The sequence below is a fragment of the Hippocampus bargibanti genome, linkage group LG07 (genome assembly GCF_051943395.1).
Source record: "Hippocampus bargibanti isolate YZ-2025 linkage group LG07, ASM5194339v1, whole genome shotgun sequence".
NCBI classification, from domain to species: domain Eukaryota; kingdom Metazoa; phylum Chordata; class Actinopteri; order Syngnathiformes; family Syngnathidae; genus Hippocampus; species Hippocampus bargibanti.
The window spans coordinates 27,326,134-27,340,971 of NC_142740.1; the positions used below are offsets into that span (position 1 = coordinate 27,326,134).

At 40.2% G+C, this 14,838-nt stretch overlaps 1 protein-coding gene across 3 annotated transcripts in view; it reads left to right on the forward strand.

Annotated features, from left to right (window-relative positions):
* The window catches only part of LOC148896038 (capping protein, Arp2/3 and myosin-I linker protein 3-like), a 54,761-nt gene that overhangs the window by 26,460 nt on the left and 13,463 nt on the right, over positions 1-14,838 (forward strand). The window contains exons 30-41 of one of the 3 annotated variants that reach the window (XR_016115470.1): positions 659-725; positions 1,200-1,387; positions 2,568-2,647; positions 4,475-4,636; positions 5,909-6,068; positions 6,462-7,080; positions 8,947-9,047; positions 9,116-9,242; positions 10,284-10,355; positions 11,650-11,757; positions 12,355-12,655; positions 12,845-12,913. Coding sequence is in view for 1 of the 3 variants with exons in the window: in XM_088999885.1 (XP_088856011.1) it covers positions 659-725; positions 1,200-1,387; positions 2,568-2,647; positions 4,475-4,636; positions 5,909-6,068; positions 6,462-7,080; positions 8,947-9,047; positions 9,116-9,242; positions 10,284-10,355; positions 11,650-11,757; positions 12,355-12,395 (1,725 nt within the window). In the remaining 2 variants the exon portion in view is untranslated. Of the gene's footprint in view, positions 1-658; positions 726-1,199; positions 1,388-2,567; positions 2,648-4,474; positions 4,637-5,908; positions 6,069-6,461; positions 7,081-8,946; positions 9,048-9,115; positions 9,243-10,283; positions 10,356-11,649; positions 11,758-12,354; positions 12,817-12,844; positions 12,914-14,838 lie in introns of those variants that run through there. The other 2 variants (XR_016115471.1, XM_088999885.1) reach the window with 2 other exon arrangements.

Here is a 14,838-nt window from a genome sequence, read left to right on the forward strand (position 1 = left end):
GCAATGAACTGACCCGGCGACCTGTTTTTCATAGCCAATCCTCAAAATAATCTTCAAAAAGTACAGCACAATAGATATCGGCATAGGTTAAACAAAAAAAAAAGCTTTCCCCCAAATGTCTAACACAAGCTGTTTTGGGACAACAAGGGCCGGATTTCGCCCAAAAGTTCTCCTCAAATTGGTTCACTTCCTGTTGAGTTTTATGACACGGGTCTTCCATTTGCGGTCAGACACGCCCCCCGCCTCACAAAATTCCCAATTTTGCGCAATATGCAAGATACAACCTAGGATAGATGCTAGCCAAGTGCAAATACAGCTAAAATTGAGTCTGTGTCTTTGGAGGTGTTCCTCAGGGGTCAATCTTCAGCCCTCTCGTTTTCCTTACTTTCTTCAGTCCGGTAACTTTTCTGCAAAGCTACTAGTTGTCTATGCTAACAACCAAACTTGATACTTTAAATGCTTCAAAGATTTCTGTATTTGTTGAGTCTCAGTTGTTATTTATTATCTTTATTTTATATGTTGCACTTTTGTTGGAAGATTGTGTAAAACATTGCAGCAACAACAAAAAAAGGCTTAAAAAGTTATTTTTTTCAACTCTTTGTTTTGGTCTAGACACCATGTTTATGTCTCAGTCTTTCATCATCCTTCTCCCTTCCAGGACACAATAGCCATTAAGAAGCGCAGCTCAAGAACAAGACGAATACGACCCGTCTCCACCAGGCTGAGTGAGTAGTAAACCACACATCCTGCCTCGACTTGTCTTTTTTCCCGTCAGACCTCCGAACCCCCCCCCCCCCCCTGCAGTGACACAAATTGCTCCATTAGCGTACTTTCTGATGAGCCCATTATTCCTTTTTGCAGTCCTCCCGTCTGAAAGATGAATCATTCTTTTTTGTTCAGTGGCAGCAAAACTGTAATGGGTGTATAAAGGAATAGTCTTGATTGATGATAGGGACAATTAACAATCAAATTTCGATTGATTGTTGAACTGTTATGGGCAGTATGGTGTGTTGTCATGATTACATGTCTGCGTCACAGTAAGACGTCATGGGTTTGAGTCTTGGTTCTTATGTGTGGAATTTGCATGTTCTCCCCGTGCTCCAAAGATGTGAACATCAAGGTCCGTATGTGCAGGGGGATTGACTGCCGACCATTCCAGGATCTATCCATCTACAAAGTGTATTGTCTTGGTCCTTTAGGTCTCTGCGATGACTCTAGCTCCTCGCCGCCCCCTTCTATCCAATCCTACTCCACGCCGCTCTCCCGGTCAGCCTCCTGGGAGGGTCTCTCTGAGTTGCCCACGCAGGGTCTGCCTCTCCACCACGTGACCAGGGTTCGCCCGAGACCTCCACGCAGGCACAAAGGAGGATACCTACCAGCCGATACGGTTTGGGACCTTTCACTCTGACTACTTCCTCTATCAACCTCATCATTTGTAGAAACCAGGGTTTTTGTCATTGTCAGTCAAATTCCAGGACCCACAGGATATTGTGTTTTAGGACTACATACACATTCAATGCGGCATTAGAAACCTTAGACTATCTTCTTTCATCAGAAAAAAAAAGAGTTAATTCCTAAATTGTATGGGTCTGGAGTTATCTGAGCTTGAAATGGGGGCAGCCGTACAAAATATAATGCAACATGCATACTGATTTATGTAGCACTTTAACAACAGCTGAAGCTGTAACAAAGCGCTAACATGGACAAAAGGCAAATGCTACCCCCTTGTGGAAGGGAAAAAACATTGCCGGAGGTCTGACCAGCGCTTTATCTGCAATGCAAGAACGACTAAAACCCGAATAAATTCGGGAATGGCAGCGGATTAGTTAAACACTGTGTACTTTAGTAGAGGTAACCTGTAGATACAGTATGTATGTAGAAAAAAAAATACATTTCATTTATAAGCGCCTTTCAAAACTCTCTAGGACACTTTACAGTCACAGGTTATTTTTTCTCCGGGTGAGCAGTGGCAGCCACACTCATCCCGGAAGTAACATGAAGTAAAAAAAAAACAAAAAAACTAAATAACAAATAATATGACAACACAGACACAGAGAGTCATTCATTCTTCAGCACTTTCTGTACCCTCTTTGTGAATAAGTGAATCTAAATAAATACATAAATAGATAAGAAAATAAATAGAAAAATGAATAAATAAATAAATAAACACACACATAAATACACAAATAAATAAATAGTCGGTACAAGGACAATGCACCGCTGCGTATTTATTCATATTTCATCAATCTTAAATTTGCCAATTTGTGGATTGTTTTTATTTTTAACCCCATTCTTTTGTTTTGTTCATTGAAAAGCTGCTAATTTTATATTTACAGCTCACTGGTGCCTTGAATTCAACATGACCCAAAACTGTCTCTGAGCCTTTTTTTGCTTTGCACTTGTCAAAAAAGAGAGAGATCTATCCGAATAAGATAACAGCCGTTGGCTCATGTCATCTTTCCGGAAATGGCAATCTATTTCTTTGATTACATTCGTAAAAAGAATCAAGTGTCAACAAAGTAACCCTGAAGCACATTTTTATGTGTTACTTTTTTGTGTGTAATCAGAATTGTAGTGAAAATGGAGGAATAAGCCCGCTGGATGATGGATTTCCAGATTTCTATACCAAAAGAGTCCTACCAGATAGGTAAGTGCTTTCTTCTTCCCTCTTAAAGGACAACCGACGTCACTTTTTTGTTTTTTAACTGACAGCAGAAGAACGTTTTATAGCATCCAAAATACCCAAAACACGCAGTATGATATTTTTAGTCAAATGCAAAACACCAATAAAAATGACTTAAAGTGTCCAAAATCTGCAAAAAAATGAGCTACGAATTGGGCATTTTCAGAAAGCCCCGCCCCCAGTTCGTGACGTCACGCCAAGACGTCTTGCATTGCTCAAGAATCAAAACAATGGCTTCAGATTCGGAGAATATGCTTTCTTATTACACATCCAGTTATGAATATGATTCAAATAGTTCTGAAGAGGAAAGCATACATGTTTGCAATCGATGAAAGAATTTATTTGTGCCATTTTGAGGCAACATTGGGTGAAAATCTCTCACCCAAAAAAAGAGGCACAAAATGGCAAACTCCAGTGGCCACCTCCGTTTCCACAGGCTGATAAATCAGAATCAGAATCAGAATCATCTTTATTGCCAAGTATGTAGAACACACAAGGAATTTGTTTCCGGTAGAACACCCTGCACTAGTATCGTCGTCAAAAAAACTGCTAAGTGGCACTATACAGTTCCATTTTGGCTACTGTTGAAGAGTTCAAAGAGTTAATGGCTTGGGGGAAGAAGCTGTTTAAATTCCTTATATGGCGCTTGGATGCCCTCTTCTGGCGGCTTTTGGGTGCAACTCAAGGTCCCCAGACCAAACAAATACAGCAAAATACATTGCGTCTTTTTTACGGTGTAGGGCGGTCCTTTAGTGACGTCACGTACGGACTCGTCACCAACTCAAAAACAAGACTTCCTGAATATTCAGCGCGAGTCTTATAACGTAAAATATAGCTATATGCGGTGGAATCTTTGTAAAATACGCTCAGTAGAAGTCATTTGAAGCCATTTTACAAATTATGGATAGAACTTGTCCGGAGACGTCAGTTGTCCTTTAACATTTTCATAAATCACCACTCATGGAGTTTTTTATGTTTCCTATAACTCAACACAAATCAAAAACTTAATTTCAGAGGAAATCACCCACGTTAGAAATTGTATCAGAAGCACCGCGGAATTTGTTTTCATCCTTGAAATTAACAGGTGTTTCTCTTTTATCCAAGGGTCCTTGAATGCACCAGTCAAAATTAGCTTTTTATTAAATGCGTAATTTTCAGTCATTCTGCCCCACAATAAAATGCATCCAGAATTGCATTTTTATTTTCTTCGGGGGTAATTGAATGCACCCGTGAACATTGGGAGACGTGCTAATTTCAAAGAAACCATCAATTATATATGCGTAGTAACATTTAATTCTTTCATTAGATCGTATTCATGTAAAGGTCATTGAATGCATTGAGCTTCGCAGACAAGCAGAAACTTAGATTTTTTTTTTCAATACTTAATTAAGAAACAATCTTTAATTTTGTAAAATCAACAATATTACTCATACATGAGTGAAGTGATTTTTACACAAGTAGCATATGTAGAAATGTTGAGCTTCTTTAAATGTTCCATTCAGAAGAAGAAGAAGAAAATGCAGAAATGCTTTAGAAAAAGATTTGCAATCGGAATACATAATGACAAAATAAGAGGAGGAATTTAAAGAGGTTAACCATTGTGTATGGAGAGATGTTGCCTAGCAACAACTAAACAGCAGAAGGACAAACGGAATAAAAAAAAGCATGTGCTTTTTGGATTCAACGATGAGTTGACAGAGGACATGTGGCATGACTGTGCCAAACAGGACCGTGTTTGTCTGAAATGCCATCTCTGACCTTCTTCTTCTTCTTCTTCTTCTCCTCCTCCAGTCAACTCTCCTCTCTGCACAACACGCACTCACTGAGGAGGAAGAAGAGAAGAAACGTACTCGCCATCTTTGGTTTCCGCAGAAACCGCAACCAGATGCTGTCCAACCAGGATTCCGACGCTGAATATTACGGCGATCACACTGTTGCTCGGGCGTCAGTGGGGTCTGTACACCGACATTGATTGAAAAGCCCTTTTTACTTGCTGGGTTTACATGTGGAAAAGTCATTTCACACGTACATCAAGGGACTTTGAAGTAATATTGTTGATTTCATGCACCAATCATTATCACCCGACAGTCATTTAAAAATGCAGGTAATATAGCGGTTCGCATAGCTGCCTTTTGGGCGGTCTCCATTCGGTATTCCTTTCACAATGAATTTTAACATCCTTTTAGTTATTATATGATATTATAGGATATTATTTACATGATATTAATCAGAATCAGAATACCTTTATTTGAAATTTGCAGTCCACAGCAGCAATTGAAAAGGAATGGAGGATTCTTATCTTATTAGATTATATTATATTATATTATATATGATAAATGATATTATATGTTATGTTGTGTTGTGTTATGATAGATGTTATATTATATTATTATCTTAATATCTTAATACAGTATCTTAATATCTTAAAATCTTATTATTTTTATTCTTATTATATTATATTATATTATATTATATTATATTATATTATCAAAAGTCAAAGTCAGCTTTATTGTCAAATATGCTAATATGCATGACATACAGCACAGATGAAATTTTATTTTATTTTATCTTATATTATATTATCCTATCATATCTTATCTTATGTTAGATTAGATTGTCATCTTATATTGTTATTGTTATAATTATATTATTATTATATTAGATTTTTATATTAGATCAGATTACATTACATTAAATTAAATCCCATTGCTCAGGCGCAGAAAAAACTTTATCCTGTAATTGTAAAGTGTCTGAGTTTTGAAAGGGGTTTATAAATGTAATGTATGATTATTAAATTAAATTCCATTAAATTAGATTTCGATTTTATTACTCTCACATCAAAACGATGCCACTAAAATACCATCTGCTACGCATCTTCGAGTGACCTCTCTCGCTTCTTCGTAGTTCTTCTGAGGACATTAATCAGCCGTGAATCACCCGAGTATCCCCGACAAATATGTGCCTCATCTCACTAAATATACCGCGCGATTTAGGGTGTACACAGGCGTGAAGACACAGATGTCGACGACAGCCGGCAGTTTGCATACTCTGTGCCAGAAAATAACTAGAGTCAAACCCATCCATCTTTTTTGGGGGTTTGTTTGGGGTGGGGGGTGTCTAAGGTACTGACATCAGGATCTGAAGTTCCATTGGGAGCATTTGTGTGTTCGACTGTTTGTCTCAGCAGTATCGCCAACTGTTCATGCTCCTGTGTACTATCTTTAGGCCGGCCACAGAAAATGTATACACGCTCCTCCAGCCCCCGAGGTCTGCCAGCGGACCCGATGGGAAAAATACTCTGGCTTTGAGTCCGCCGCAACCATTTCCAGGCTTTCTACAATCAGGGATGGGAGGGAGCAAACACCCCTTTTACTCTCCCACTGAGGTACAGTCAAATTTAAGATTTGTACGAAACTACTAAATACATATCCGGTTTGTCATAGCGCTGTCACTTTAAACACACCCTTTACGCTGCTCGTCAAAAGTACTTGTCAAAGATAGCTTTTCCCAGCGTATTAGATTAGATTAGATTAGATTAGATTAGATAAAAGTTTATTAGTCTCACACTGGAGTAATTTACATTTCACAGCAGCCGTGTGATCAAAAGAACGCGGATGGAAAAGAGGAAGTAGAAAAACAAAATATAGAAGCTGCTGTTTCTCTCCCAATCCAAATCTAATTACTGTCATATCTCTGACATTATCTTCCTCCATAAAGTGTTTTCTGCACTGCTTACCAAGAAAATAACATGTCTTTCTTTTTTCGTGGCTGCAAAAAGGACGCAGTGCCCGAGCATCCGCCGATGGAGGCCGACAAGTACTGGGCGGACGACAAGCAGAGGAACACCGAGGTGCTGCAGGCCGAGGACATGTGGATAGACGGCAGGCCGGGAGAGCGTAACACAACAGAGAGGCGGCGCTCAGATGAAAAGCCAGGAGAGGCGTGGACCACCGACAGACACCCAGACCGCCAAAAGGACAGACAATGGACAGCGGAGAGACACACGCAGTGGCAAATCGATCGGAAGATGGAGAGACAGCGGCTAGGCGGTAGACAGATCGACCGCTCGTGGTCGGAAGGCAAGCAAATGGATATACAGTCGGACACCCAGTGGACGGAAAGGAGTGTGTGGAAGGCGGACAGACAAAACCAAGCGCCTTATTTCACTCAAAGACCTTTGCCGCCGTACCCCTCGGACAGGACGCCCTCACCCAAACAGGAAGTGAGCGGGGAGATCCGCATCAGTCCCGATGCTTGCGTAGAAGGATGGAGAAGCGGCTACGGCGGGCGACCGGTCTCTTGCGTGGCGAAACCTGAACCTCCGCCGCAAAGTAGCAAACCCAATTTATCCAAATTGAAGCAAAGGCATAGATTGGAGAGTTCTGACACGCTACCTGGTAAGAAAACGTGACAATTATTTTCCGGTACCCAAAAGCTTTCATTTTCTTCAAAAGATGACCCTGTGCCTTTTACGCAAGTGTGCCTTATATGTGAAGTAATATTGAGTCATACTCCCAATGCTATTTTTTAGACCGCCCAATGTTTAATTGGACTTCCATTGGCAAAAAGTGGCCGCAGTCGCGCAAAAAGATACAAAAGCAGCACTGCATACGCACTAACTTTCAAAAATTGAGTCGGGTCTGGCAAAGTAAAGGCGGGGAAGTCCACTTCGCGACGTGGCACCACCCTCAAAGATTTCACACCGCGTCGGGATATCTGGACAATTTCTCCCGGGAGGACTTGAGGGTCAAGAGGCGAGAGAGAGAGAGAGAGAGAGAGAGAGAGACGAGGGATCGCGGTCGGTCAGAAGAGGGAATACATTCAACGTTTCAATCGGTGTCAACGAAAGACGTACTTGGCGCCGATTGATTGGAAACTGCAGGACTCCAAGGACACGACCCAACCCTCGGTGTCTGACTCCCCGCCTCCTGAAAGCCAAGCAAGAGCGTCATGAGAAAGCAATGTATGGAGACCTAGCAAAGTCCATTGGGGAGACCTCGGTAATCCCGGTCATGGCATCAACTAACACGTTTTGGACAGCCTATCATGTTATTACGTTGTCATTTTTGATTCGCTTTCGCAGGCGTCGTAAAATGATGTGACAAGCCACATCTGGTCGCAGGGCCCTGAGTTTGACACCCGAGCTCTCCGGTGTATAAGGCACACTCAAAAACCTTAATTTTCTTAAAACGTTGACCCTGCGCCTTATATGTGAAGTAATACTGAGCCACAACAGGTCTTGCAACTGTCAGCAGCCACCGACTCCATTTTTTCACGATCGAAGAAGTAGTGGATAACCCCAGCCTTTACTATAGCGCCTTATAATGTGGCTGTCCCTTAAATTCAGATTTTTTTTTCGATATTATATTTGGAAAACATTTTTCATTTATTGAAGGTGCGCCTTATAGTCCGGTGCACTTTATATTGGATTGGATTTGCCTTTGTTAGTCTTGCAGGGGAGAAATTTACATTTCACAGCAGCAGTTATTTGAAATACACCGGTGCGGCTTATACACATTCAATGGTTATTATTTGTTCCGTTGCAACTTGTTTGAAATAATTAATCGTGAGTATCGCTATAATTGTCGTTCGATCAAAAGGTTTTTTCAGCCATCATCTGTACTTTTTTGAAGGTGTCGGAAGTTTCGCTTCTTATCCAAGATGCTTCTTCAGCGAACTAAAGTCTTACTGGTAGTATCGGCCCTATATATATATACAGATATATATATATCCCTAATGTCCAGACATGGCGGCGCCGGACACTGCTATGATAGGTCCCTACTCTCAGGTTGGGGGGGAGCAGAGGACCACTCCCTGCAGCCCCACCAATTGTTCCTACATTCCTGACTAACGACTGGCCTGATTGCCCCACTACCGGAGGGAGTGGGGCAGGGAGTGGTATGGGGATATATATATATATATATATATATATATATATATATATATATATATATATATATATATATATATAGGGCCGATACTACCAGTAAGACTTTAGTTCGCTGAAGAAGCGTCTTGCATAAGAAGCGAAACATCCGACACCTTCAAATTTGTACAGATGACGGCTGTAGAAACCTTTTCATCGATGGACCGCTCCTGTACGACTGAGAGCTTACACAGACGTATAATTGTCGTTGTAATGCCAACTACATGGATCGCATATCAAATTTATATTGATAGTTATTTCTGATTTGTGTGACATTTTTTTGGGTGAAGTAAGACAAAATACAACAATGACCATTTACATTTACCTGTTACATCAGAAGAGGATGCCGATGGAGAAAGAGATCCAGCAACGTTAGACAAGAAGGACCAGGAAAAAAGAAGAGATTTGGACGGTCAACCGCCGCCCATTCCAGAAAAGGTGTGAGTTTGGTGACGACAGATGTTATTTCTGTGTGCGCACACATTTACTGACTTTACTGTCAACAGCCAAAGACAGCGTCTTACGTGACTTTCATGAAAGACCCGGCACCGGAGAGGACTTTGCCCCCTCCACCTTTAGCCCCGCCATTTGGCAGATCTGTGCACGGTCTGCCTGACAGAGCTGCCAGTCAAGGTCGGTGAAAATAATAATAATAATAAATAAATAGTAATAATAATAATAATAAATAATAATACATTTAATTTCTAAGCGCCTTTCAAAACTCTCAAGGTCACTTTACAGTCAAAGGATCAGTTTTTCTGCGGGTGAGCAGCGGCAGCCACACGCACCAGCGTTCACTCAACCCGGAAGTAAACACAAGTCAATAGAACAAAACAAAAAAACAAAATACAGGTAACATCCGACTTACGACCAGCTCGACTTACGACCACCCGTACTTATGACCACGACCTTCAGACGCTATTTTTAAAAATTTTCATTCTGATGAATTTTTAATACTGCCCCCTTGTGGAAAGGAAAACTTTGCCAGAGGCCATGGCCAGCGCTTTATTTGGCACCCACGCAAGCAAGAACAAAAATCGAACAAATTCCGGAATGGCGATGTCCGTCATATTTTCAATTCCCAAATAAATTTGTGATTGGCAGCAAATGAGTTAAATGGAAGTGAACCTCCTAAATTTGATGTTTGTAAAACAGAAGGCAAATTCTAACGTAATTAAAGGTAGAAAAACAATATTAGCTAAAATGTTGTACTGAAGTTTCCTAAAAATGAGACAAAATATGTGGCACTTTCCGCAAAGAAAAAAAACTGTTTTCTTAAAAATGAGACAAGACTTAGAGTTTGAAATTTCTGAAAGAAGAATATTTTCAGTGGTCCGAAAATTGGACGAACACAAACTATACCAAAATTGACTCTCAGTTCGACTTGATTGCGCTCGGAATTGTAGTGAATGAGTTAAAAACAGCATTAAAATGCATTACATTAGATTTTTTGCTACCTCCGGAAAACCCGCCGTAACTAGAACAGTGCGTTAGCATTTTCTTGTCTATGCCATCTGATGTCATTTGAGTAAGTTGTCAAAGTTGATCATTTTCAAGAATGGCCATTCTTCAAGGTGTAACAATGACCCATTTGAATCACTCAAGTGTGCTTGAATGAGTTTGGTGTAAAACAACCTAACAGTGCTATCCCATGATTTGGTTTCACTCCCTCAGACGAAGAAGGATTGAGACCGCAGGCACCCGTCAAGCCCCAGAGGAACAGAAAAGCCATGTCATGCGACGCAGGTATCGCCGAAGGATGTTGTTTAAAAACTCTGTCAACGTTACTGTTACAGTGATACCTTGGCTTACGAACTTAATTGGTTCCCAGACAATGTGTAAGTGTGTATCCCAAAAATTTATTTCCCATAGGAAACCATTAAAATGAGAATAATATGTTCCCAGGTCCATATGTTCCCAGGCCCCTATAAAACAGTATTTTCTACAAAATAAGCCGTAAAACGACACAAAATATACCTTATTTTATGTATAATAAATGTGCTATTGTATCGTAATGAAAGAAATACACTGCACTGTATAATAGTCATTTTATTTACATTTGTGATGGTTGTGGATGGCTTGATGGAATGGGGTGGGAGGAGGTCGGAGGGGGGGAATTGCTGTTTGTAAGGAGAGTCACATTCCATAAATGACTGTAATTAAAGAAATAAACTGTACTGTATGATAAAATCGTTTTATTTACTTTTGTGATGGTCGTTGATGGCTTGAAGGAATGGAGTGGCCGGTTTCATCAGCATTAAACACTTGATGAGAAATGTAGCCTTCTTCTTTCACCATCTTGAGGAATGATCCCTTGTAGGCTTTGGCAGCTTTACCGTCAGAACTGGCTGCCTCACCATGACGAATGACACTATAAATGCCTGTACGGCGCTTAACGTTCTCGAACCATCCATGGCTAGCCTTGAAATCATTAATGGATGACGAACTTCAAGGTTACGTCTTGGCGATATCCGAGTGAAGTTGCCGTGGTTTCTCTGCGGTAATTATACCTTGTTCCTCATCAATTGTGTTCTGTTTAGCTGGGTTGATAGCTTTTTGCATCAAGTGTACAGATGGCTTGTGCGGGTTATTTGTGGAGCCTGGTTGATGGGATATTTTAACCTTGCAGTCTACACTCTGATTTTGAACTATCAAAGTTGAAATGATTCCAAATTTCACTATTTTCTATCCATTTTCTCGCTCTCTCTGTCGTCTGCATATCTGTTTAATGTTTAACCCCCCCTTCCTCACTGCTGCGTTCTTGACCAATCACTTGGCGTTAACTGAAGACTGGGGGCAGGGAATAGAGGACAAAAACAAGTCGGCTGCCATTTTCTTGTTTGGAGAACGGGCTCGTTCACTCATTGTGGTGCTGCGTGTGAATCCCGAAAAATAGTTCATATGCCAAGGATAAAGTTTCATAAATTTAACGTTCGTAAACCAAACAGTTCCTAAGCCAAGGGGTTTGTAAACCGACGTATCACTGTATGTACAAACCATTTTGTATGTTGCTAACGCTTTATGTCCTCGGTCAATTCAGGCACGGACAGGGACAGCCCCGATAGCATTGAGAAGCCCCCAAATCGCAAACCCCCCGAGAAAAAGCCTAGAATGCCTCAAAACAGAAATAAGTCACTGGACTTGTCTGGTACATGTCTGCTTTTTATATACCGCATGTGTATGCATGTGTCTTGTGTGTAATTGTGCTAGCATGCTACATTGTTAGCGTGGTCTTTGTTTTCTCTTCTAGTGCTCATGTTGAGATTTCCACGATTTAAAAATATAACCACCCATTTCTCTCGCAGTAACGCTCTTTGTAAAGTTTGAAAGATGAAACGCAACACCTGACTTAGCGATCAACACAAAATTGGATGGATGTGGAATTGAACAGGAAGTCGGCTATTTTGATTCCAAGCAACCATTTCCCCCACCGTAAAGCCCCCTTACAACGAAAATATCCTCCCACAGCAGATTAAAACATGAAATTTGGTGTAAAAAATGCAATCATAACAAGATTCGAGAAAAAATGTCATGGATCCACGCTCGAAATTAAAGCGCAAGTCAGCCATTTTTGTTTTGTAATGGCCATCTTGAGCAACTTCTAGAACTTGTACTCCCACTTGAGAAATCACCCTCATGTTTTTTTCCTGTCTTTAATTAATTTAACACCCACAGAACTTTACGTGGCCGTATGGTTTATTCCATTGAACATAAAAGCAATTTATTATTTGTTTGTCTTTCACAGACAGTTTCAACACAGCACCCGGTCACAGCGAGCTCGTGTGAAGATGTCACAGCAGGGAGGATAACACACAAACTTTCACACACATTATTCCGCTCCACGCATTTAACAGCGTTTTCCTCTTGAGAATACCCCCCTCAAATCTTTATCATGATCCCCCGATCCCAACTCGTGACTTGTAAAATTCTTTTTTTTCCTTTGTTTGTTTTTAGTAATAATTAGAATGTGATTTCTACGTCTGCAGTGCCCGTCAACACAGCCGACCGACTGCCTTGAACACGACTTGAGGATTTATATCTGAAAGGTGATATTATATTTTATAGAGAGAAAATAAATCTAAATTGTGGATGAGTACTCCCACTAAACCACAAATGACACTGTATATGAATGAATGTACAAATAAATATGGAATGGGGAAACCGCTTTTGTTGAATCATATTTCTGCTTTGCATTGGAATTGTACTTTTTTGACTCATTATTTTTTGCTTATTAGTTGTGTCCATTCATCCAACTCGAGGAACATTTGTGACTCTGCTGTCTAAAGGCACGCCATGGACTTGAGGTCAGGCTCCACAATATGAAACCCATCCTTAAAGGACAACCGACATCACTTTTTTGTTTCCTAACTGACATCAGAAAAACGTTTTATAGCATCTAAAATACCCAAAACACGCAGTATGATATTTTTAGTCCAATGCAAAACACCAATAAAGATTACTTAAAGTGTCCAAAATCTGCAAACAAAAATGAACCCGGAAGTGGCCAGTTTCAGAAGGTCCCGCCCCCTTGTTCATGTCGTCACCCCAAGACGTCTTGCCTTGCTGGAGAATCAAAACAATGGCTTCAGATTTGGAGAATATGCTTTCTTGTTACTCATCCAGTTATGAATATGATTCAAATAGTTATGAAGAGGAAAGCATACATGTTTGCAATCGATTAAAGAATGTATTCTGTGCCATTTTCCACGGGCTGATTAATTCCTTACACTGAGCTTTGTCGCCCTCTTCTGACTCTTTTTGGTGCAACACGAAGTTTTCAGACCAAACAAGTACTGCAAAATGCATTGACGTGATGGAAGGACTGCTACAATGTGTCCTTTTTTCGGTCAGGAGGTGGTCCTTTCGTGACGTCATGTACGGACTCGTCGCCAACTCAAAAATAAGACTTCCTGAATATTCAGAGCGAGTCTTAAAACGTAAAATATAGCTATATGCGGTGGAATCTTTGTCAAATACGCTCAGTCGAAGTCATTTGAAGACATTTTACAAATTATGGACACAACTTGTCCGGAGACTTCAGTTGTCCTTTAAAGGACATCACAGAGTGAGGACGAATGCATCATAGCTGAGTCGAATCAAATTATTTATCTTCTCCGTTGCACCAAGACTATTATTTGATAGTAGTTGACACAAATTCCCAGCAGACAAATCAGCCCATTTCCAACGGCGCTTGGGCGCCATCTTCTGCATTTTCTGGGACGCTACGTTGGAGTCCAGATGCCTCAAAATGATACGGGAGGACTTCTTTAATCGATTGCAAACATTTATGCTTTCCTCTTTACAACTATTTGAATCATATTCATAACTGGATGAGTAACAAGAAAGTATCTTCTCCGAATCTGAAGCCACTGTTTTGATTCTCGAGCAAGACAAGACGTCCTGGCGTGACGTCACGAACAAGGGGGCGGGACCTTCTTAAACTCGCAATTTCTGGGGTCATTTTGAAGTCGTTTTGGGACAGTTTAAATCATTTTTATGGGTGTTTTGCATTTGACTAAAAATATCAGCCTGCGTGTTTTGGGTATTTTAGATGCTATAAAACGTTTTTCTGATGTCAGTTAGGAAACAAAAAAATGGTGTCGGTTGTCCTTTAATTGCTGAATTGTAAGTGTTATTTCACCCAGAAAAATGATTGAGATAAATCATTTGATTTGAATCAGCTATGATGCATTTGTCCTCGCTCTGTGATGTTCCATTTACAACAATTATTTGCGAATAGAAACTTTTTCAGTGAAAATAAATTTTTGTGTGTGAGTGTGTGTGTGCTCGCTCACGGAAATATCGGGAAAAAAGTGTACGTTTAAATAAAGCGATTTTAACATTTTTCAAATCAGTCAAAATATTCCCTTTTTTGACATTATCACATTATATAAAACAGACATCATGACATCTAAATGTTCCTCAAAATAGCCCGTTTTAGTTTCGTGCTAACAAACATTGCAAAACTCCAATGAATAGCATTAGGAATGGATATTTGAACACAAAGTGTGGAGCAACACATGTAGACAGACAATATACCAATGCTCACCCCCCAAAAATAAATAAAGCTTCATCCTTGAAACTCCTCTTCGTTACCATCCCGCAAATTTCCTAAGATGCGCAATTTAGACGTTAGTAGCACAATGTCTCATGAATTGAAGCAAATAGTATTTTAGGATTGCACTTTCCATGTAATATTATCATTTCGATATTTGTTTTTAAGAAAAAA